Source organism: Microtus pennsylvanicus, chromosome 1, assembly GCF_037038515.1.
Source record: "Microtus pennsylvanicus isolate mMicPen1 chromosome 1, mMicPen1.hap1, whole genome shotgun sequence".
Lineage (NCBI taxonomy): Eukaryota > Metazoa > Chordata > Mammalia > Rodentia > Cricetidae > Microtus > Microtus pennsylvanicus.
This window is the reverse complement of record NC_134579.1, coordinates 1,599,819-1,625,314: the sequence shown is the minus strand read 5'-3', so window position 1 is coordinate 1,625,314 and position 25,496 is coordinate 1,599,819. Positions and strand designations below refer to the sequence as shown.

The window sequence follows — 25,496 nt, the reverse complement described above, 5'->3', positions numbered from 1 at the left end:
CATACAAAATAGTTTACCTTTAAATCTTTTATGAGTGAAGAAAAGTGAATATATAAAAAAATTAGAATGCATATATGTAGGTATATTTTGTAGGAATATATATGGTTGTTTTATTAATTAATGTTACTATAAAGTTTATGCATAATAATCGCAATCCAACTCATGGATAATTTACTTATATACCTTAATAAAGTACTTGAATAACGAATAAGTTTTCCCTATCTTCTAAAAATTCAAGAAACAGTATCAAAGTATTTCTAAACATATGACACATGCTTTAATATGGGGAAAAAATCTTGTCACTATTTTTTTCTTAAAAAGATACAATCAGTAAGACAGCCATCATCTGAATAGGGGATACATATTAAGTGACGCTCTGCCATGTCTTATTCAAACAAGGAGTGAAGAGGAGCTAGAAGGGAAATTCAGTATAATCAAGTGTTAGAGCTACTTTGAAGTTCAGACATCATATTCTGCTATGAAATTTAGCATGAGTCTTGGAAAATGACCCACAGCTTTGCTTCTGTTTGTTATTCCCTTCATTTTCTTTCCATTAGAATCATTCCCTTCTAATATGATTTTAAGTGTAGCTTCTGACTGTTTCATTGTTTATAATAAATTGTTTCAAATTTAAGATTCAAATAAAACAAAAAATGTGTGTTTAAATGTTCATTTATAAATGTGATGCTGAAATTATGTTAATTATTTTCCACTGAGAATAAGCAGAAAAGGAATTATTACATATAATTAAACCGCCAGCATAGTCATTATGCACTCGGAAAAGATTAGACAGAACTTCTTGTGGTGTGCTCATGTAGATTTTTATTTTACACCTGAGTTAGTAAACTAAATTGAATTTGCAAGTGCCTATGCCATTCGTCAATATCAGTAACACTGGTAAAGTGAGTAACAAAATCACATTTTACTACTGTAAACACTGGCATACGAACTCCATCTTTGTAGATGTGATTTGCATACATTTAAATTGGCGTGGACATCTTTGAAAAGCTGTGTATGAATTCATAATGACTGTGGAAGTAGCCACCAATTAGAAAGCGTCATCACACTTGCACATTACATTTCTCTCCATGAGAGAGAGCAGCTTTAGATTCCGCCCGGCCGTTGCTCCTGTCTTTTTTCCTCTGATTGACTGACTGTAAGGCATGGGCTAAATTCACTTAACTAGAATGTGAACCACACACAACTCTGGACATCATCACAATGCCTGGAAACCTGCTTCATTTCCAGAATTTCTGGTAAAATATGGAACACTTTGGTCTTAGACCTACCCCTTTTAAGGTCCCTGGCACAACCATCCCCTATCTGAACCCCCTGTCCACTTGGAAAATATCCTCTCTATGCTATAGAAATTCGCTTCACTTTTCTCCAGTGCCATCAATAAACCTCCAAATAACCCCTTCCTGCTGCCTTCGGAGATGGATTCTTTTGTTGTTGTTGTTTAAATCCTTACTCAAGAGAGTCAATCTGCGTCTCTTCAAAAACGAAAACGATAACGACATTAACTAATGCATTCCAGAAATTACAATGCCGGTGATAAGGTCTCTACAGTGAGACTCAACAAATACTGTAAGTTTAGCCTAAAACCATTCCCCTGCCTTTTCGCAGGTGTAGCCAGTTCTTACACCTTTAAGCAGTGAGGGAATTTTTGTTGTCTACTAACCCCCTCTAGCGCCGAATTGGCTGCACCTGAGTCACAGCTGCTGCCAGATCGCGGGGCTCCACCGAGCTCAGCAGCGCTCTAGGGCCCTGCCCTCCGTGCACCGGTCTGGGCAGGCAGCAGGGCGACTGCTTGGAGATGGCAGGTGGCAACACCCCTTCCCATCAGCTAATCCTGTTCCTCTGCCCAGGGTCAGACCCCACCAAGTAGCCAGTACAGCGGCTTAGGAGCGCCAGGAACTGGGAGGCAGCTTATTCTGAGAAGAGGCGTCTGGACGAGAGCGCACCAGAATCCGCGCGCACTCTGCTTCGGACTTGGCCACGCAGAGCTAAGCTCTTGGGCTGCTCTCAGCGCTTAGTCCGCCACAACTGCCTCAGCGGATCAGCGGACTGTCGAGGTCCTCGGAAGCCAGGCACCAGGGCTGCCATGATGATGCTGGTGACCTCCCTGGCGAAGTCACCCCCATATGCCGACACGAAGAGCTAGGCGAGCCAAGGTGCTAGGCACCAGTCTACTTCCAGCCTGCAGAGACTCCTCTCCATCGCTGCTTTCCAAGGACTTGGAACAGGAGAGGTGTCCAGAAAGCTTGTTGGTTCGCTCTGGTGGCCAAGTTTGGGAGGCTGGCACTCAGACACTTCAGAACTGACCACTACCATCGCCCAGCTGTGCCCAGGGCTCTGACTTGCAACCCTCACCCCTTCCAGCGGGAGAAATGTGGCAAAAGGGAAGGTGGTGTCCAGAGCTGACAGTCTAACATATGGGGGAGGAGGGACGCAAGGGATTGGGGGACTAAGGTAGCTTCAGTGAAACCCAGTAAGTAAGCCTCTGCCACTGCCGGCGGGAGGCGCATATGCCACCTAATCGCTGGTGGCTACGACTTGACACTCAGACCAGGTCACTCAGTGAAGAGGCTGAGCGCTCAGTCCGCTGCTCCCTGGGACCACTGGATACCCGGCGGAGCCTCATTGCCGGGTTCCCCAGACACCAGCGAAGGGAAAGTTCTGGTCGCCCAAGCTACCCTTGCTATTTGCTGTGCCCCCTTCTGCTCTGGGCTCATGCAAGTGTCAACTTGGGTGCAGAGAGACGTTTGGGTGTCCAGAACTGCACCTTTACTACCCATCTGGACATCTCTATTAACCCCCAGTACCCTCTTTCAGGCATCCTCCCCCGTCCTTCATCCCCTCCCCCAAACTATAGCCTGAGCTCGCTCTTGTGCGCGCGCTCTCTCGGGCCCAAGTGAATAGTCCTCCTCGCTGGAGCGGGACACGGAGGTGGATGCAATTCCCCTCGCCTCTAGCCGCCCGGAGCTCCCCGGCGGCGGCGCAGGCAGCACCCTCCTCCGAAGCAGCTGCTCCTGCACCTGGACAGCCTGGACCCTCGTGCCCTGCTCACGGGGCCTCGCGCGGGGGGCGCCCCGGGACTTCCCCTGCGGGCCGGGTGGAGGAGGAAGAAGAGGAGGAAGAAGAAGAGAGCCCGGGCCAGGACCCCGACCCTATCAGGAACACCTGGTTGCATTACTGCCACTTCTTTTTAAAGGAGAGGAGAAGAGAGCCAGTGAGAGCCATGGGGGGCTGCGAAGTCCGGGAATTTCTTTTGCAATTTGGTTTCTTCTTGCCCCTGCTGACAGCTTGGACGGGCGACTGCAGTCACGTCTCCAACCAAGGTAAGGGACAAGCCAATGGGCTGGGCAGGAGGGTGCCTTGGGAGTGAGCTCTCTTGTCCACTATTGCAGGTAACTTTGTGCACTGGGTCAGCTCCTCTGGACTTGCCACACTGTGATGTCTAGGATGTTTCCTAATCTGAGAGCCCTAATTGCATTGCCTGGGTCCAGCTGACCCTGGAGCTCTCTTCCTTTCTATCTAGAATTCTTTCCAATGCTAGAGCTTCCTCAGCACATGGGTTGCTTAGTGGCATTTGTCTCATTGCTTCTGATTGTGCAGTCCTCACTGGAGGTCAACGTGTGTGGCACAGACCTAACTGCTTCTTGGAGAATTTTTCTCAAAACAGCAGTGTGTGGATTTTCCTTCATAGCTTCTTGACAGAAAGGTCATGACTCTGGCTGTACCTATACACCCATAACCAATGATCAGCCCGTGTTCTCTAGTAACTGTGGGTAGACCTTACTCAGCTGCTTAACTTTGTCAACCATTCACTTTTTCAAATTATTCTTGCAACAGATGCTCGCATATCTGTGTTGCTGTTTCTATTTTTGAAAGACCTGGGCAGATGAGTGAGTGCTAAATCTGAGATTCCAAGTTATGAATATCCTATTCATAAAGTCTAGTTGTTATCAGATATTTAGAGGACTTTTACCAATAGGGTAGTGGAAAAGTGAAAGCAGATACTGTGTGGGGAAAAATGATGAAAAGCATATAAAATATTTGAGTATTTTTTCCTTTCACTCATTTTTTTCATGAAATATATCTCTTCGGATTTCTGCTATGAATGGCTAAGGATATAGAAAAACATCATCTGCATGTCCTACATGGCTTTCACGCGAAGTATCAAACGACCACAAAAGTTTTCTAGCAATACCTGTCTGGATGCTCTCTCTGACATGGTGAGGATCACCAAGATGTCACCTGTTAACAAAGACACTCTGCACAGACTTCAAGTCTATTGCACTTTTGATCAATTACACTTGCCATTTAACAGGTAAGATACATGTGTAATGGTCAAGAGGACAATTTCTGAAAGTCCAATAGAGGTCAGATGAGAGAGTGGATTTTGTGCTTGATAGGAGGTTGAGAGAGAAGGCAAGCCAAAGACCAAAGCCCTACTTTTGTCCTAAGTGTGTATGTGGCCATATTACTTTATCGAGAAATGAAGCAGTCATTCAGAAAACATTCACATATTCCTGTTGATAAGTAATATTGTTGATACGTTTTACTTATTATTTTTATCTGAAGAATATGCAATCACAATTATTTATTATTTGTAATATATATAATATATATATATATATATATATATATATATATATATATATATTCCCTGTAACATTGTCATGTGGGTGACAGCAGCTATAATGCCATACACGTCCACAAAAGTATAATTTCAGACATGTCCCTCATCAGTCTTCAAGGATTATTGTTATTAAGTACTCAGATGTAGTTTAGTTTACTCATGTGGAAATAAAATGACTGTTGAAAATGATATGTAGTTATTTACTTGACCATTTATTTGGAAGGAAAACAATTTTTAAAAATGAGGAAGTCAGATATGTATATAATACCAATATTATTGTCTGTGGAAATTAAAAGTGTATGAAGATTGAGATTCATGTTCACTACAAAGTTTGACGTGATTGCAGGCTGAATTTTTCTGAATAGTTAATACCTATAGTACCTATGTAAGTCAGCACCAGTCCTAGGCCCTGGCTTTATTCAGGTGTATAAAACACATGTGAATATCCCAAAACTAAAGTACCATTCTACTAAAGCAGGTCATACTCAACTATGACTTTATGAACATTTATATCAAATGCAAAAAAACTAGTGGAGGTGTTTCTAACCTCTTAGATTGATTTTCTTCTTTATATTAATGAATTTCTCATTCTTTTTAATTATTTTTTTAACCTAGAGTAAATAGGAAACATATGAACTTTATTGTTAGTTTCAATTTGTGTAACTTAGTGCTTGGGAGTATTTTCTAGCTATCCTAGCAACTTAAAAGGACCATTAAATATCACTCAATAAAGCTTTTAATTTGAATTTGTGTTAATATACTAAAAGTGCAAGTATAAAATTATCAGTAGCCAAAATAAAGTTCGATAAAATTGAGTCTGTTCTCCAATACAAAGTTACAAACTATGGTCACATTTTCATCAGTAATAAATGGTTATTTGTTATACTGTAATAATTATAGGTTTAACCTCACAGATTGAGAGAATACTAAAATAACCAGGCAAATATCAATCTTCTATAAATTACTTATCTGATATTTTAGAGAAATATTTCTTAATTTGTAATTTTATTATGAGACAGCAAGTTGAACATTAGTGCTTGTCTATCTAAAAGGTGGAATGTGACAGATTATGTGTAAAGCACAAAAGATTCAAGTAAAATTTGCATTTAATTGTAATATATAAAAATAAATGTCAGAGATGTGATTAACACTAAGTTTTTAGAAGATTCTTTTCATATTGCTTATAATTTTATTATTTTTTGAAACCTGCTATTTTATGTGGAACAAATTTTCATTTTTGTATAACCTTCCTTCTTGATTAAGGGCAGTCACAAAATGAAATGTCATTGCTCTGTGTCTATTTTTGCCAAATGATTATATATAAAATCCTTCATGGATGAATAGACTGCATTCACCCTCTGACCTCCTACCCCATCCCTAATCTTCCACACTAAGACAGGATCAAATAATGATTCTGACAAGAAGTGGGCTACCTCCCTCTCAGGATGGAACAAGGGGAAGCTCACTATAGACAAGGCTTCTTGTCTTTGAACTGGATGTAAAACTATATGCTGTAAAGGTAAATAGATTAGATTGACTTTGTTTCTATTTCCCAATGTTCTTTGAATCAGTGTGAAAGTAATGGTGCTTCCCATATCACTTCCTCTGATTAAGTAGACACACACGTTCTGTTAGACTGTCTCTCATGTGCCATGGTTCCACTTGTATTTTTTTTTGAATCACAGTATCATTGAGGTATTGGTATATTTTATTTAAACTCATATTTTAATCTCTGAAGATGCATAACCTTGAATCCCCTTACTAGTGAATAGAAAACCTAGTCTTGCTTCATGTGTAAATTAACCAAATGTAAAAATTATAATAGTTACTGGTCATCAGGGATCTATTTATTCAAAGATTACTCTCCCTTAGCAGTGTACCATATAGTCTAAATGAGTTGATGCATCTGTTAGGGTGCTCATGTTATAAAAATAATGAATTGCACACAAAATAATTCATTAAGTCAACTTGTTCAACTAGGTAAAGCAGTGGATTTATCACTATTATGTGATATTATATCTATTGTGTGATATGACTTGATGTAAGACAATACTGGACAAACACACAAGTAAAGTTGCCATGTTCTTGGTGTTTTTTTTTTAATTTATTGATTATGGTGAAATGATAGCAAGAATTCTGCAGCTGTATGTAAATATAAGTAAACATGTTAAAGAGAAATATCTCTCTAAAATAAAATTAGTTGCAATATCAGAAACATCATTCATAAATTGTTTAAACTAAAGAAATACAAAAAAATAGTTAATATAGTCTTAAAATTAGAAAAATTAGATAATTTACCAAAAATATTTCTGTAAGATTCTTCAAAATAGTAACTATTTTCCAAGATAAACTATTTATAGTTGTAGGGTTGTTTGAGATTATTACCATATGTTCTTTTTTGACATAATTATATGTAAAACCTATAATTTGTTTTTATTATAAATAGGAAGTTCAAGTTGTGGGGTTATTAGGAAAAACATTCAATATAGAAAATAAAATATTTTTACTGGTTCCAGTGTGCTCATCAGATTCTGTATATTATTTGCTCTATGTTACAAATTAACTGTATCTGAAAATCTTATGGCACAAAACATGTTCATAAAAGTTATATCCTTTAGAAGTAGCATAAATAAAATTATTAAATATTAATATATTGTTAATTTTCAAATGAAGAAAATGTTCTTTTCAAAGATATAAAAGAAGATGAAATATATGATACGACCTTTAAGTCCAGGAGACTTCATAACAAATCTTGCATCTGACAACAAAACCATTCTCTATTGCACTATCTTTTATATTTAACTACAAGATTTTTCTCTCTTACACAATCACAACAACCACTTTTCTGTCCTCCTACCCAACTTTTCTACTATATGTTCCATTTGTTGTAAAAAGAAAAAAAAGTTCTACTTGAAACTCAACTACAGTGCAAAATTCATAGATGTCTCCTTCCTTTGGTTTAAAATTTCTTGGCAGTCTAAACTTGGTAGACATCAATATACATAGCTACATAATAAAAAGGATGTGTGTTTGGCAATCATTTAACTAAATAACAATACCAAATTAATAAACATGTCTATAACAATTGAATAACCTTAATACTTACATATATTAACATTAGTGCCTTAAATTTGAAAAATATATTGCTTTTTATCACTGCTTTATCTTGACTATTTTGAATATTGTATCCAGAATCTAAAATTTAGTGACTAAAGAGATGGCTCGGGGATAGAAAGTGCATGGTAAGGGATAGGACTTTATTTTCTATCTCCCACATTTGATGACTTACCATCGCATATCCACTGAGATTATTCTATTGGCCACCTTGGCCACCTACATGTGCACACATACACATATCCAGACATATACACAATAAATTAAACAACCTTAACTTTCAAAAATAGCAAAAATTATATATTATATAATAAATACATATATATATATTATATATATATAAACAAAAATAATAAAATTTAGATGATGAAGAAAAAGTGAAGGTGGTGGGCATATTATGTCCTCCTGTACAATCTGTTAAATAGCAAAAATAAACAAACATAAAGAGAAAGAAAAAAGAGTCAGACAAAACAACTACAGCATCAAAATAAAAAGTCACAGGACAAACACATTGTTTTAAATGAGGCTGTTGAAAAGGGCCTGTGTTGAGGTGCAATTTAAGCCTCATCCTCAGGGAAGAAAAACAAATAACTTGTTCTGAGCAAGAAGTACACTTACGCTAGAGGGAAATCGTTTGTGAAGAACTGTGCTCCACAAATGTGAAGAACTCAGCCCAGTATGACTGGAACTTACTGAGCAAAGAAAGAAATTGAAATAGTGTAGTTGAAAGAGGGCAAACAAAATTAATGAATGGAAAATGAAATAATGGTAAGACGCCAGGCTTTAAGATTATCTCAGATAAAATGGATGGTAAGGGAACTCGGGTCCATCTTGGTGGCTGGAGGTGTGAAAGAGCAAAAGCGGGACTTTGGCTATTGCTCAGGAGAATGATTGTGAAAGCCTGGCCTAGAGCACTGGTAATAGAGACAAAAAGAAGCAAATAGGTATATTCAGCATACTGATTTTATTTATTTATTTCTTGAGAATCTGAATTAGTTATTGTATCATACCCCATTAAATGGTCTTAATTTGTGATTATTCATAATCAGTGGGTGAAGGGAATTCATAAAATCAAAAATAACTCACAAATGTACGTAGCCCATTTCCCATGTTTTCCATTTCAAGCTGACTAGTATAAAAGGACTCATATGAGACGAAGCAGCACTCCCCTACCGCCTCTGCGTCAGCCCCTGCCTCCGAGTTCCTACCCCGTTTGTGTTCCTGTCCTAACGTCCTTCAAAGACAAACAATGATATGAAAATATAAACCAAACAACCTCCCCCAAAAGAATTATCATAAAAATGAACAATGATATAAGTATATTTGATATATTTATAGATTGCATAATGATATAAGTAAATGTATTAATAGATTTGGTGATAAGGCCTCCGTGTAAAAGACTTTCTGTGTCTCTCCTTTGAAAGTTTTTCTTCTAATCTTAGTAAGATTTTCCTGTTTCAAAATACTGTACATGAAGCTGATAGATCAAATGCAATGTTCTTATTCTTTTCCTTCACCACAGCTTAGCTTTCTGTTTGTAGTTGTGTATATGTGTGTGTGTGTGTGTGTGTGTGTGTGCGTGTGTGTGTGTGTGTGTGTGTCACAGTAGATGATGATTCAAGTAGGCTTGGTCATCTACATAGGACAACATAGTTTTCCAGTCTAAGTTTAGGGAATGAAAAGCAATAGAGTTGCTTTTAAATGCATCTGTGTGTTTCAATACTGTTTTAAAAATGAAAATTCCAACTAATATTGCACATAAAAGACACACGATATTTTTTAAATATTCTTCATGAGTCTCTTCTCTGCACTGAGTATAAACAAATAATAACACATGTGAAGACAGTGTTTAGAAACAGGAAAAAGGAATTTAAAGGTATATGATATGTGGGACGGGGACAATGGAAGACTCCTCAGTAAATTTTACATAACTCAAACCTTTCCTGAGCTGTTACTTACCTTTTAGCATGAGATGCTTTCTAAAAGGTCATTGAAAAAACTATTAAAATCACATGATAGTAAAAGAGCCCATAAACATTTCTTTAAACTCAAACAAAAAAATAGAGAGCAGAAAATTTCTAATTTAAACACTTCAGAATATGTGATGTCTATTTTAAAATTCATGCTATGGACTTTAAATATTTGTGATATTTTAAAATACAATTAATGTAACAAATCTTTATAGAATGACTGAAAGAGTGATTTCTTTTGAATAAACAACATGACTTCTTATATGATACACAATTTTAGTCTTTAAATATATATGTTCTAAAAATGTCAATGTTTATTCTTTTCACCATATTTACTAAAGACCTGCTACTTGACAGGCAGTGTCCTTGCTATATATAAAGGAGCCAGGACCACGTTGCATATTGGAATGTCTGAACCAGTATAAATGTTTAGCCTGTCTTCAAATTTGGCATAAAATTTTGTTTTTTCAATATTTGAATTGATAATCTGGAACATATTATAAAATCACATTGGTCATATGAAGTGCTTATCATATGACATACACACATTAAAATACACACACATACATTAGTTGATGTTCAAAAAAATATGTACCATTTTCTAAAAACTTTATCATTTTAATGTAATTTATGTCAATGTTCAATAATAAATCATGCAATAGACTCAATATATAAAGTGTCAGGGATTGTAGGAGTTGCTAATACTGTAATGATGGCAACCAAATATAGGGAGTTTCCTGAAATACTATTACAGAGGGTGTGATATTGCTTTAGAAACTTTTTACTTAATTTTAAGAGACTTGATGATGTTAGTTTAACATCTTTTATTGTAAATAAGACTCTGTAATAAAACAGAATAATTAAATTCTATCAGCAGTTTGTGAACTGTATTGCTTCTTAAGATACCCTACTTTTAATTTTATAGCTATATAGATGCTTAACTAAATTATATAAAAGTAAGGAAAAGTAATTTACAGGATTACAGTGTTTATGCAAATAAAGCTTAAATATATCACAAATTTATAACTTTCTGTAGACAGATATTGAAGCAAGCTTTTGTTGACGGGCTATTAAGCTGTTTACTCTTGTGTGTTCATCTAAAAGGATATTTAATTTTAAATGGCAATTTGTTATGTAAATTGTACATTTGTTATGTAAAATATAAATTTCTACTTCCAGATAGCAGTGGACATATTTTTGTTTGTTTACTTGTTTGTTTGTTTCAGCTTTGGAGAAAAAATTAGGGTGAAAATGCAAGCTTTAAACCTGAGAAGTATTTTCAGCTAGTTTGTGAACACACTGCTGAAATCCTCAGCTGCTGGCCTGTGTGCTGACCTGCACTTGATGAACATACTTGGATATAATTGTTCTTCCTCGCATTCCATTAAATTTTTTCATGTGCTAAAGTCAGATTGTTGATCCCTGGAGATATATAATATGGACTTGAAAAATTGGCATGAGGGATATAAAATGACTTAATCTGTTATTGTCTCTTGTAATTTCTCATAAAATTATGAGTACAGGTATGCGATGAAAAGCACTTTATGCAAATATGCATAATTCATTTAGTGCATCCATCTGCTAATACCAGATCAATTATGTACTCTCTGGAGTAACTGTGCTATAGTCTGGAACTTGGATTTTGTGGTAGACAAGCACAGCAAATAGAAACACATTATCTGCAGTACTTAGAGCCCAACATCTAGAATAAGAATACTTCTAATTCTTATTTACAGAGCCCATGATTAATGTAAAACAACATATGGAAATTTAGATGCCAATGGTAATTGTAACTCTCTTTTATGGAATAATAAAGTTCATTGTATTTTGGTTGTGAGCCTAGCCTTTAACAGCTGAGCCATCACTCCAGCCCGATGGGAGAGGATTAAACGGGAGGAAGGAGGAAGGGATGGCAACATAAAAATGTATAGCTCAAGAAAATCAATAAAATAAATACCAGTGTAAACTAGATAGTAAGAAGTCTTGTGTGATATATTCCAAATGAGAACAGAGATTAACTGATTGCATGCTTCCAAGTTAAATCATGTTGCATCATATTTGATGAGACTTTGAATTTTCTTTAATGTTCCTGTGATACTTTAATATCAAAGGATTATTTAAATTAGATCCATAATTAAAGACTTAAACTGTAATAATTATCTAAGAAATGATATCTCGCATCCCTCCTAAATTAACCTCATGGTGCTGGAGCAATAGTAACGAATGACCTGACCTGATTAAGGGCACTCTGAAAATAAGCCTGTTGGTTATAGATTCTCCATGGTGTGACATATGTTGAATAAAATGTTATGATCTATGACCTTCAATTCTGAAATTATAAGTGTCTACTAATGAAAATCACCTTAGTTAAAAACTTCTGTTATAAATCCATTTTATTCTTTATTTCTTTAAAATTAAAATGTACTTAGTGTTTACTAGTAACACTAGTAAAAAAGTCACCAATAAGCATGATGACTAAAAGTTGAAGAAACTGCTAGAACTGATTATTCAAAATCAAATTGATTGTAACACTTTCTACATGAAACTGTGTTTCTATGCACTGATCTACATGCTCCCTTAAAAGAAAAATGTTATGCTATCTGTGAATATTTTAATTTGACACCAGCATTTAGTAGAGGAACTTCACTAATGCCTTGAATATTTCCTATGCTCCATTTAATGAAGGAATAGTTGTAAAGAGATCTTTTTATTTAACAAACCCCAAATATTGGGAGTTTCATGCTCTCAATACAGAATATTGCCTACCATGATTTTAAAATGAGTACAAGTTAGCGGCTCCAATATCATTGTCATTTTTATGACTGTACTAGAATTATAGTTACTAAGAAGGCAGTAATTTGTTGTCTTACAATGTTGCTCTATAATAACTTCATTTTATAGATTAGACAAAATATGGTCCATTCACTTTCTTAAAATATCACTTTGCTGGTTGGTTTAGTGTCAAGTACAAGTGTAAGAATTGTTACAACAGCAGTTTATGACCAGAAATCTTTCCATTGATATATTGTTTCTGGAATTTTCAAGAATCTTATTAGCTTAAATGGTGACTTTAAATTTAAAAATTTAAGTGTTAGCACTTTAAAGCATTTTAAAGTTTTATTAGGCTTATTATTAAAGTTAAGTGATACTGTTTCTTTAAAAATGCTACGAAGACAGAAGCTTGCATATAGTTCTATTGTGAGATTCTGGAGTAATTGTTGATTGGCATGCATAGCAATCTTTAAATACGTAATGCTTTAATTTTTGTTACTTAGATTCAAATACTGCAGTTCTTAAGACACATTCATATATCTTGTGAGAATTTTGTTAGTTTTTTAAAAAGTACATATCCAAATTTAAATTGCAATATTTGCACTATGCTTCTTCGTGGAACTGAGTACAGCGACTGTAAACTTTGTCCTCCAGTCTCCAAAGTCAGAGAGATTAATATTTCGCTCACCCTGATGAAAGAGACAGCTCATTGGTTAAGAGAACATGAGTTCTGTTCCCAGCACTCACATAGTGGTGCCAATCACCCTTACCTCCAGCTGCAGTGGAGCCAGCATTCTCTCCTGACCTCTGCAGACACCGGGCATGTACATATATGAGGAAAGATGGTGACACAGAAAATAAAATACATCTAATGATTTAGTCAACAAACGTACGTAAGCATCAACATATACGCCTAAGTATCTGTATTTCACTGTTGTAATGATCAGGACTCTTTCGATAAATTAAAAGTTCTGTACTCAACGATATATAAATTAATATACAAAGACAATTGAAAACATGGAGTCAATAGATGGCTTGATTATATCTTGGACATGAGCTTGTGATTATATGAATAATGTCTGCCTTCACTCTAAGTCCATTGCATTCAAAACAGATGTCTACATGACATCAGTGCACTAGAGATACGACTGTATAGCAAAGGTCAAAAGAAGTGATATAATGTAAATTTTACTCATAAGGCATTCTTGTTATGTGAAGGATGGGGTTGTGACTCATTAATCAGAATATTCAACTTCATTACCTGAAATAAGACAATTATACTAAAACTTTTATAAGCATCCCAATTTTTAAACAATTTTGAGTTACCATGTCAGCAGTTAAAGATTAAAATTTACTGTACCTTTAAAGTGGAGTCATTACCATGGAAATGGTTCTGTGGCTTAACCTGAGTGTGGAGTTTATTACTATATGGTATTATTTGATTTTTCTAAAATTTTAAATCTAAATTCTCATAGCTTTTATTTTAATTCTGGGACTAATTTCAGAATGGAAAAAACCACAAATTTTATATTTTAACAAGTTACATGTAGACCAGGCTGTCCCTTGGCTATCTCTTTACATGACTGTGTAATTGGCAATATCTGAATGGTTTTTCATTGTGTGGAATTTATTTTTAAAATGTCCCTTCACTTCTGGGGAGATGCTCACATGCATCAGTGCTCTCCAAGCAAGTGTGAAGGCTCTCTGAGTATAAAGACTGCATAATCCATGTAAAATCTAGACCTGGCGGTACATCCACCCATAACTCCAGTGCTAAGAACCAGAGATAGACAGATCACTTTATAGAGAGCTCCAGGTTCAAACCTGATCCTGCCTCTTGATGAAAAAAAAGAAAGAAAGAAAGAAAGAAAGAAAGAAAGAAAGAAAGGAAGGAAGGAAGGAAGGAAGGAAGGAAGGAAGGAAGGAAAATAGATGGGAGAAAAAAGAAAAAAGAAAGAAAGAAAGAAAGAAAGAAAGAAAGAAAGAAAGAAAGAAATGTGATAGGTAGATAGATAGATAGATAGATAGATAGATAGATAGATAGATAGATAGATGATAGATAGATGATAGGTGATAGACAGATAGATAGATAGATAGATAGATAGATAGATAGATAGATAGATAGATGATAGATAGATGATAGATGATAGATAGATAGATAGATAGATAGATAGATAGATAGATAGATAGATAGATGATAGATAGATAGATAGATAGATGATAGATAGATAGATGATAGATAGATAGATAGATGATAGATAGATAGATAGATAGATGATAGATAGATGATAGATAGATGATAGATAGATGATAGATAGATAGATAGATAATAGATAGATAGATGATAGATAGATAGATAGATAATAGATAGATAGATGATAGATAGATAGATAGATAATAGATAGATAGATAGATGATAGATAGATAATAGATAGATAGATAGCGAGATAGAGAGATACAATGGGAATAAGGAAGGAAGGAAAAAAGGAGTAAAGGAGAGAGGAATTGGATTGGGCAGGAGGGAGGGGAATAAAGGAAGGAAAGATGGTGAAGAACAACAGAGGAAGACATCTCAACATCCATAAGACTTTACCTTTGTTTATACACAAACACACACACTTAAAAAATAGATCTCTTCAAGCTAGAGATGGTTGTTTAAATGTTTAACCCTAGCTATTGGTAGTGGAGACAGGAAAATGGAACTAATTTGCTGCCAGCCTATGTTACACGGTGAAGTTCTGCCTCAGAAACAAATAATTAATTCTTCAAAACCTTGTAACATGTTTTCATGTTTTACTTTTTGCTGTTTCATCGCTACATTCTCTTTCCTAACATTATTAAGCATTTAATTTTTAGCAGTATCTTAGAACGTTTGATTTACAGGCATTTTGACTTTTTTTTTTTTTTTAAGAATTAACTTATTGCCAGGTGATGGTAGCACATGGCTTTAATCCCAGCACTCAGGAGGCCGAGACAGGTGGATCTCAGTGAGTTTGAGGCCAGCTTCATCTACAGAGCTAGTTCCAAGACAACTAGGACTGTCACAAAGAGAAACTCTGTATTGAAAAACTAAGAAAAAAAACAGTTAACTTATCATTTTATCATTTGATAAATTTGATAAATTTCAAATACTTTGTATTTGAAAAATATGCCTCTAGAAGCACTAAAAAGTAGAAATTGCTGCCAGAACTTGGTATTTTGTACAAAAGAAATCAATTGAAGATTACCCATGATTAGCTGCTGACATTTAGATATGTACATTTAGAATGTTAAAAGATACTGAAAACTCCCAATCTAGCTTACAAATTACAATAATACTCCCTCTTTTCAAATCCAACATTATATTCCCTGCCATTTTTATAAAGAATATAATTTTTCCACAATAATCAAAATTACTGTGATCTTATAACTGATAGAATTTAAATAATTAATTGTAAAACAATATGAATTGTTAATAAAGCAGATGAATATGCATGCCTCTATGTTTTCTCATGTGCCCAGGCTTTTTTGAGCTATAAAAACTTTTCAGAGAGTTTTGACACTTGTAGTTTAAATGCTTATTTGTGCTATTATGTGAATACCACTACGGAGACAGAAACCCTGTAATAAGGAACCCATCTTCCAAACTCACCATAGTCTCAGTGAAAAGATCTACTCTCAATACCGCAGAAGAATCCAGGAAACCTGTAAAACTAAGGACAAATAACCAATTTCCTTTTCACTAGATTTGCCATTGATTGGCCCATTGTCCACCTCTGTTCTTTTACCGCTGTTTGAAGTACTTTGATCAATTGTCCATTTGAAATATGAATGTGTTCTAGTCCAAAGTTAAAACGGGGTAGTTTATGTAATTTGGCTATATTTTAATCTCTGTTAGTTGTTCTGAAATTGAAATGATTTTAAACTTTTTGATTTTAGGTTCCAATTTTTCATACACTTGATATATGTATTACATTAATTCCAAGAATTTCTTGAATTGGCTGCTGATTATTTTACTATTGTAATATTCTTTGACCATCAACAGTGTTTTAAACCCTGACATTTTTCTATTCAATACTTTTGTTCTACTGAGATACGCTGAAGGACACATGTACATATTGTTCAGTAGTTAATGCGAAAATAAAATACCCATTTGCCCATCACTGAATTCTCGAATCTTATGTATGGATGTCAGCTCTCCAGCGAGAGTTCAGTGGCAGGATTACAGCTAATGGAACTTATTCTTAGGAGGGGTTACTTCCTTATAGTTCTATCTGAATCTACTCAAATCCACTTAGCTACCAGCCCTGGAAAAAAAGAATGACTACCTGCCTTTTAATAGGTGTAGGAAAGAGAAGAAAGCCCAGCTGAAGTGTTTACTATACAGAATACTGTATGTGGCTCTGCCACAGAAATGTTCTGCTCTAAGGACCCTTGCACATGAACGCAGTTTTCTAATGCTCTCTATCTCTGTGAATGCTGTCCGTGAAAGGATAAAGCACTAACATGGTTGAAAGAGATATTAAGAATTTGAATAGGGTCTTATGATTACTTTCCATAGAAAAGTAAGTTTCCTTTCCTAAGCATCATTTCTCAACACTCCATTTGCTGGACCACATTACAGTTCATCAGAGCAATCTGTATTGGTCTTGTCCTCAATTAATTTTCAAGGTCTTTGTTTCTTGTGCAGGAGACTGGACCCAAGGCCTCTCTTTTACATACTTATACCATTGAGCTACACTCCAGTGCATTTTTCCCACATCATTGTAGTTTATTTTTCTCTATATATTATGGTTGTAAGTTAATATATTATGCCTCAGAGTATGTCCTGATGGTAAATGTTTCTTTGAAGTTGTTGTATAGAAAGCAAATAAGCAGAATGTTGAAAATATCCATACATTCAAATTTTTTCCACTTTTATGGATTTAGTTTTTTTAAATGACAAAGCAAAGAGAAAAGATTTTTTGCTTGTATATAAGCATTTCAGACTCCAAGTTTATTTATAAAATGAAAATTTTGGAATAAAATTAAATAATCCCAAATGGGAGAATCTTCTGGGATATGACTGTATTTGACTGAAATAATTTCTTGAATGATACCTTCCACTTTGATAAGAGTGACCAAATATTCCTATGCAAAGTACTTGGAAATAATTGTTTTGTTCTTAAAACGTCATGGGAAATGACAAGAGAACAATAAGAACGGACTTATGACAGGAAGAGTCCAATGGATACTGCTTTCATTTAGACAAGAACACAGTGTTAAAAGGATGATTAGCATTGTCCTATTTGAGGTGTTTTTTGTAGGGACTATAATTTTATCTCCTGCACTACTACCTTGATCTTGAAAAATATCAAATTTACACTCTGGAAAAAGAAAGATATAAAAAAAAATACATGGATATATTCTGTAAAGAAACATATAACCCCCACTTCCATAAAGATCCCCAAGGATATCAGAGCTCTAGTTTAGTGAAATTCTTAAGGACTAGGCTTTGTCTTGCTTGGAAATTCAGAATAGGTGCTGGGTCAGGAATTTTGTTTTCATCTGGTACTTTGTTCCTAATTCCTCTCCAGAAAGTAGTGTGCAAGTAACAACAACCTCACAGGAAATTTACCGTGGCCAAAGGAATTGGGTCAGAAAACAGATCTCGGTACAATCTCATTAGCAAGCACTGCATATTGATGATATTTATCACTTATATTTAGAGGTTGGAAGTGATCCCAGCATAAGTTTACAGTGTTGTAGAAGAGGGCACTCTGTGGCTTGCTGAGCAAGCACCATACATTTTTGCTTGGTTGACAGTGTCATTTCTCAAGAATATTTAGCAAGTTTTAGTAAAAAGCTATAGATCTTTGTTTTTTATTCTAATTGTTGTGGATTAAGGGAACTTTGGTTAGATACGAAGCAAAGGGTTAGATACACATAGAGAAATGAGAATGCAACTAAATACGGCATTTAACAGATTAGGTAAAGAGAATGTAAGAATATGTAAATGCATAAAATCATAATGTCAGAGTTAGTCAAAATTTGAAACACTGACGGTTTAAATCCAATTAAATATCTCTGTTCAGAGTCCAGTGTGATGCTACTATTTCAGTATGACTGACATGGAATAACTGAATGAATGTGTTCTTCGTTTGTATGTTAAGGAGAAGAGATATGGTCTTGGTTGCAATTCTACTCTTTGGAACTACAGGTGATTTTAAGCATTTTGCATTCGGTAACAAGAGAGATTTTCTTTTCAAAATTGTGTGCAGAGGGTCTGAGAGTATGGCTCAGTTGGTGCTTGAAGCAGAAGTATGAGGACATGAGCTTGGATTACCAGCACCAATGTAAAAAGCCATGCGTGGAGGCATGTATCTAAAATCCCAGTGCTGAGACAGGAGAATTTCAAGAGTTCATTGGCCAGACAACTCTAGCAGAATCATTAGGCTTGCAGTTCAGTTGAGAGAGTTTAAAAAAAAAAAATAAAAGGTAGAAGACTGAATGAGAAAGAGATACAACACAGATCCTGGCCTCCTCACACGTGAAAACACACAAAACCTATGCATTAAGTAAATTATTACAATAGATAAAGTATCTTCCAATCTCAAGTGTTTAGAAGTAGTATCTGATCACACATTGTTATTTTTAATGTTTTGATTTGAGATGCTAAAACATTTTTTGACAATTTTATCTTATACAAGAAGTGGGAGTAATTTTGAAGCAAATTTTGTTAATTTTATGTTAGTGATTTCCCACATCATAATTTGAAGGTAATTTACTTGGTTATCATATTACCTAGAACCATGCAGGTGGTTATACATTGCCTTCTATTACTACCTATCTAGATGTCTGTGTCTTTGCAGAGGTGAGGGTGGGAGTGAGGGACAGGAAGGGAGTGCAGGGAGAATGGAGAGGCAGCACAGACTAGATTAATTTCTCTACAATGTAAGTTCTTCCCTTACTAGACCACAGTGATTCACTAAATAATTTGTTTTAATAATGTCATGAAAAAAACACACAAATTTTCAGATTACATAGTTTACTTTTTATACACTATTTTAACTAAATTTTAGTTGTTTTTTTTATATTACATTTTCCGAAGATAACCTGCTTAAAGCTGCCATTCAGGGTAAATCAGTTGTGATTTAAGTTGATACACTGGATTTGTCCTCTTTGGAGTTTCCCTGAAACCCACCATGTTTTCCAGCCAACAGCTTTTCTTTACATGCACATTTGGTAATGGATAAATGACTGAGGGTTTGAACAAGGAAAAATAAATAAAAAGGCAAATTCATTCTGACTGTATATATTCATTTTATTCTACCACTTTGTCTTGTTTTAACTTAACATAAATTACCTTGTTTATTTTGCAAAAGCAGCTTTTATCAACAGTAGTTTACCTGGCTGAGTTAATCAAGCAAATTAGTAACCAAAAAGGAAAAAGAAAAGATACTTTTAAGTACTAGCTGATAAAGAAAATTTCATACAATTGCTTGATTTTAAAAATGCACAATTTTTTAAGCATTTGAATGTTTTATTAATTCTATCAGTATTTTAAAATTATTATAAGAACATATTTTAGAAAAATCTTTACAAAACTAGTTTTCCTGAATTATATAGAGTTTTTAACAAAAGTAAAATTCAGTAATTATAATTTTAAACAATATTGTCTATTTAATAACATTTTATTTATGGATCTTACTTTGCTTCATAGTGGAAAGGCTATTGAGTATTAGTATAATACTATGTATATATATATATATATGTGTGTGTGTGTGTATATATATATATATATATATATATGTATGTATGTATTTCTCCGTTGATCATCTTTATAACACTTCCTTGATACATTAAAACTGTTTAGTACAGTGTAACCCATTTTTATAAATGAAAAAATACCCATGGCAAGTCATACACTTGAATTCTCCCATTGCATTCTCCTTTGTGGAGAATTCTCTCAGTGTAGAACTAGCACATTAATGACCATAACTTTGCTTTTTTTTTTCTTTTTCTGTTTTGGAATTGTTATAGAATTTGTTCTAACAGTTGATCTATGAGGCAGATTACAAATAATTGAATTTAATGTGTCTGAGATACTATTTAGGTCATTTGTTTGTAATAAACAGTTGTGAATTAGGTTCTCTTCATATATGTTGTGGCTGTTAGCTTGATGCTTTCTTCGGAACCCAAACTGTGGGAACAGACATGTTCTTGACTCTTTTGCCAGTTCTTGAAACTCTTTTCCTCCTGTTGGGTTGCCTTGGTTTGAGGGCTTTTGTCTTGTCTTCCTGTATCTTGTTTTGTTATGTTTTGTTGTTATCTCTTGGAGGACTGCTCTTTTCTGAAAGGAAACAGAGGGAAGGCAGATTCAGGGGAGAGAGGGGTAGGGGCAGAGGCAGAGAGGAGTGGAGGGAGGGAAAACTGTGGTCAGGATGTATTGTATGAAAAATGAATCTATTTTCAATACAAATGAATAAATATGCTATATGAATTAGATGTGGATAGTTTGAAAATACTAACTTGGAAATTTGATCACTAAACATTCTAATTATTTACTAGCAACAGGGATGACGCTAGAACACATAAACAGAAAAGAAAGTTTTTAGGAAGCTTTTGGACAGCCTGTTGAAGCAAAGAAATAGAATGAACTGGAAAGAGTGGGAACAAGGAGAGATGCTGTGTCCCAGGTGTCAAGGGTTTATCAGTCTCACTGGGCTGAATTAGTTCCTACCATTTCTAGTATTTCTTGGATAGAAAAATCTCTGTCCTATAGAGTAATATCTGCTTGACCTTGCTGGCTCAAGATCATCAGAGCCAAAAATAAAATAGTATAGTCACCTAATTAATGACATTTCCAGGACTGGACTGAATGCAATACAATAATTCTTTAAAATTCTTTTTTTGGTGAAATATTCTGAGTGGAACAGATAATCGGTGTCTAGCACCCAACATATACCTAACCATTTACCGTACGGTATAATGATAAAATACCTTCTTTTAGCATTTTAACCTTATCAAAAACTTAAGTTCAGAATATGGGCTGGTCTATATCAGTGTAGAATATTTTAGTTCAGCCTAAAAAAGTTTTAAAAAAAAGTTTTGTTGCTAAGAAAGTTATGAATCATTTGATAGAAAATCAGCAATGTAAGAAATAGATAATAAAAGAATTCTGAAGCCAACTTCCTATTTCTTCAAATATAGTACTGGAGCATTTTTTGTTACCATAAAAGTCTTATTCCATAGTATGTAATAAGAGGGAAGGTGCAGGACATCTGGACTTCTGACCGTTCTTTCCAAGAACTTTGACTTTCAACAAGTGATTTACTATGTGCCAAAACTTTTATTGCATTTAAAATACAATGTGCCATTCTAGTTATTATCATCTGCTTGCTAAATAGGAAACAATCTCTTATGTTTTTAGTGTGTGTGTGTGTGTGTGTGTGTGTGTGTGTGTAGGGAACAATTTGTAGGAGTCAGTTCACTCTCTGCCATGTGGGTCCTAGTATTGAGTTCAATTGGTCAGACTTGGCTGTCATCAAGCACCTTTACTAACTCAATCTTGGCTTCTAGTCCTATAGGAGAAAATTTTAGGAAAATTATGCTGTATGTAATATTGATCTACTTTCTACATTGAAATATTATGCTTTATATGCTGTTTATTCCTAAACTAGAAAAAAAATTAATATATTTCTAAACTTTACATTTTGAAAACTATCTAGGAATCTAAAATTTAAATAATTTGCAATATAAGATTTTTACATTTCTGTCTTAAACAAGTGTGCAGATAAGGTTACATCTCTGGGAACCACTTTCAGAGACTACTCTTTGCTAGATACCATCACAAGTATTTCAAGTATACAAACCTTATAGCAGTCTTTAAACTAGCACTATTATAATATTCACTTTATTTATGAGGAAAATTGTACACTAAATAAGCAATTTAGTAAAAAGTTTAATTAAATTAGTTATGTAATTTTATTAATTGAATTTTATCTTCTCCCAAATCCTAACACACAGAAATATATATTCATATACATTAACACATATTTACAAATATATAAACATGTTTGTTATATATAATATGTATGTAATTATATATAACCTATATGTACACATAGTTTACATATAAAATTATCATATATATATATATATATATATATAATATATAAAATTACATGTAATTAGGTGTAGTAATATGAGCGGCGGGGCTGCATCCCCAGCACCCCAGCCGCCTGCTAGCTTATGCCCGAAATAACAACACACAAACTGTATTCATTTAAACACTGCTTGGCCCATTTCTATCTAGCCTCTTCTAGGCTAATTCTCACATATTAATTTAGCCCATTTCTAATCATCTGTGTTGCACCCCAAGGTGCGTTTACCGGGAAGATTCTAGCCTACATCCATCCTGGGTCGGAGCTGAATCATGTGCGTCTGCCCGGGAGCAGGGCATGGCGTCTCTCTGAGGTGTCTGCTCCTGAGAGGAGAGCTGTCGAGTCTGAGCTCACTTCCTCTTCCTCCTAGCATTCTGTTCTGTTTACTCCTCCCACCTATGTTTTAACCTATGAGGGCCAGCCAAGCAGTTTCTTTATTTTTTTAACCAATGACCTTCCTCCATCAATTAGGTTGGATTCTCTTAGGATGGACCCTCTCCAATCTAATACGACTGATGTCATTTAGGAAAAGAAGAATTTTAGACAAAAACATATATAAAAATGTGCTGTGAAGATAAGGGGATGTGGGGGCTGGAGAGATGGCTCAGTGGTTAAGAGCATTGCCTGCTCTTCCAAAGGTCCTGAGTTCAATTCCCAGCAACCACATGGTGGCTCACAACCATCTGTAAAGAGGTCTGGCGCCCTCTTCTGGCCTTCAGGCATACAGACAGAATATTGTATACATAATAAATAAATAAATATTAAAAAAATTAAAAAAAAAAAAAAAGATAAGGGGATGTATAGGAATTATATAGTTTATAAACCACAGAATTGCACAGAGTAATAACAACTCACTTGAGGGTGGAGAGCAGGCTTTCTAGGAGAGCAGCAGGAGGAAACATATTCTGAACATCTGAACCCACACTAATAAAACTGAGATTGTTAATCCATAGATCTTGTTCTTCTAAACCAGCACATGTGGTCATATTTGTATAAAAAATATGGAGATCTATCACATGGAGAAAGGTGTCTATATATGTTTTATGACTCCAGCCCCTTCTTAAGAATATGCTGTTGCCCATCGAGAAAAGTAAGTTACCTCATGTCTCATTATACAAGAGAGATTTGGCTAAGAAGGATAATATGGACTAAAATGGTGAATATTTTTTTCTGAAGTTTGACTACTCCTTCATAAGAGTAGTGTGTACAAAAGTGCATGTCTGATGTTTTCGATTCCATATGTCGGGTTTTTACAAATCTTGGAATGATTGTTCATATGTAAGGAAATATCTGTGGTTTGGAATTCCAGCTAAAGTTGACGTTTATGTTTAATTTTCACCATATATAAACAATCTCAACACAATTTTTTCTGGTACTTGTGGAGAGCCTTCTTTTCTACTACAAAACCATACAGGGTTGTGTGTGACATTATGTCAAAACTCAAAAAGCTTCAGAATTATGATTTTCCTGATAGAAATCCTCAAATTGGCATTAATGAAGTGACTTACATAAAAACTTAACAAAAGCTTAAGAAATATTACTATTGTTTGAAAAAATAATTGAAAGTTCATCTTTCATTTTTTGTATAAGTTAATCTAAGTTTATTTAAATATTAAAATAGTAACTAAATCTCTACGAGAATAAAGAAAATGCAAGCAGTTCCTCTCTTCTTTTGTACATTCACCTACATGTACAAAACCCACATGTCTCGCCTTCCGTAAACATGGTCTACAAGCAACAGTGTAGTCAGAGTGAAAGAAACATAGAAGAGAATTACATTCATAACCAGGGATCAGCTAGGCTTCCTTCAGTGGTTTTGCATGGTTTAAGCTATAAGTAACGTAATATATAAAGTAAGTTTATTCTGTTCAGAAATAAATAAAATGAACGGCAGAATGAGATAGGAGATTTTCACACCGACTGCTTCTAGTCTGTTGTTAAGAACTGTGTATGTGGGATCACTAATTATAGGCTCAATGTCCTTGGTTTATGGCTAGAAACCAAATATGAGTGAGTATATCCCATGTTCCTCTTTTTGGGTCTGGCTTACCTCACTCAGGATAGTGTTTTCTATTTCCATCCATTTGCATGCAAAATTCAAGAAGTCCTTGTTTTTTATTGCTGAGTAGTACTCTAATAAGTATATATTCCATACTTTCTTCATCCATTCTTCCATTGAAGGGCATCTAGGTTGTTTCCAGGTTCTGGCTATCACAAACAATGCTGCTATGAACATCGTAGAGCATATATTTTTGTTGTATGATAAGGCCTCTCTAGGGTATATTCCCAAGAGTGGTATTGCTGGGTCCAGGGGTAAGTTGATCCCGAATTTCCTGAGAAACCGCCATACTGCTTTCCAAAGTGGTTGCACAAGTTTGCATTCCCACCAGCAATGGATGAGTGTACCCCTTTCTCCACAACCTCTCCAGCAAAGACTATAATTAGTGATCCTAGAGAAACTAAATAAGGAGAACCCAAAGAAAAACATATAGGCATCCTCCTGAACATTAATCTTCAGCAAGCGATGAAAGGAGACAGAGGCAGAGACCCACATTGGAGCACAGGACTGAAATCTCAAGGTCCAAATCAGGAGCAGAAGGAGAGAGAGCACGAGCAAGGAACTCAGGACCATGAGGGGTGCACCCACACACTGAGACAATGGGGATGTTCTACTGGGAAATCACCAAGACCAGCTGGCCTGGGTCTGAAATAGTATGGGATAAAACCAGACTCGCTGAACATAGCGGACAATGAGGACTGCTAACAACTCAAGAACAATGGCAATGGGTTTTTTTATCCTACTGCACGTACTGGCTTTGTGGGAGCCTAGGCAGTTTGGATGCTCAACTTACTAGACCTGGATGGAGGTGG

At 35.1% G+C, this 25,496-nt stretch overlaps 1 protein-coding gene across 3 annotated transcripts in view; it reads left to right on the top strand.

Moving 5' to 3' along the window:
- Positions 1-1,723: 1,723 nt before the first annotated feature.
- The window catches only part of Epha6 (EPH receptor A6), an 895,033-nt gene continuing 871,260 nt past the window's right edge, over positions 1,724-25,496 (top strand). For 2 of the 3 annotated variants that reach the window (XM_075950396.1, XM_075950493.1), the window contains exon 1: positions 1,724-3,341. In XM_075950396.1, the coding sequence (XP_075806511.1) occupies positions 2,954-3,341 (388 nt within the window). In that variant the 5' untranslated portion in view covers positions 1,724-2,953. The remainder of the gene's footprint in view (positions 3,342-25,496) is intronic. The other variant, XM_075950569.1, reaches the window with a different exon arrangement.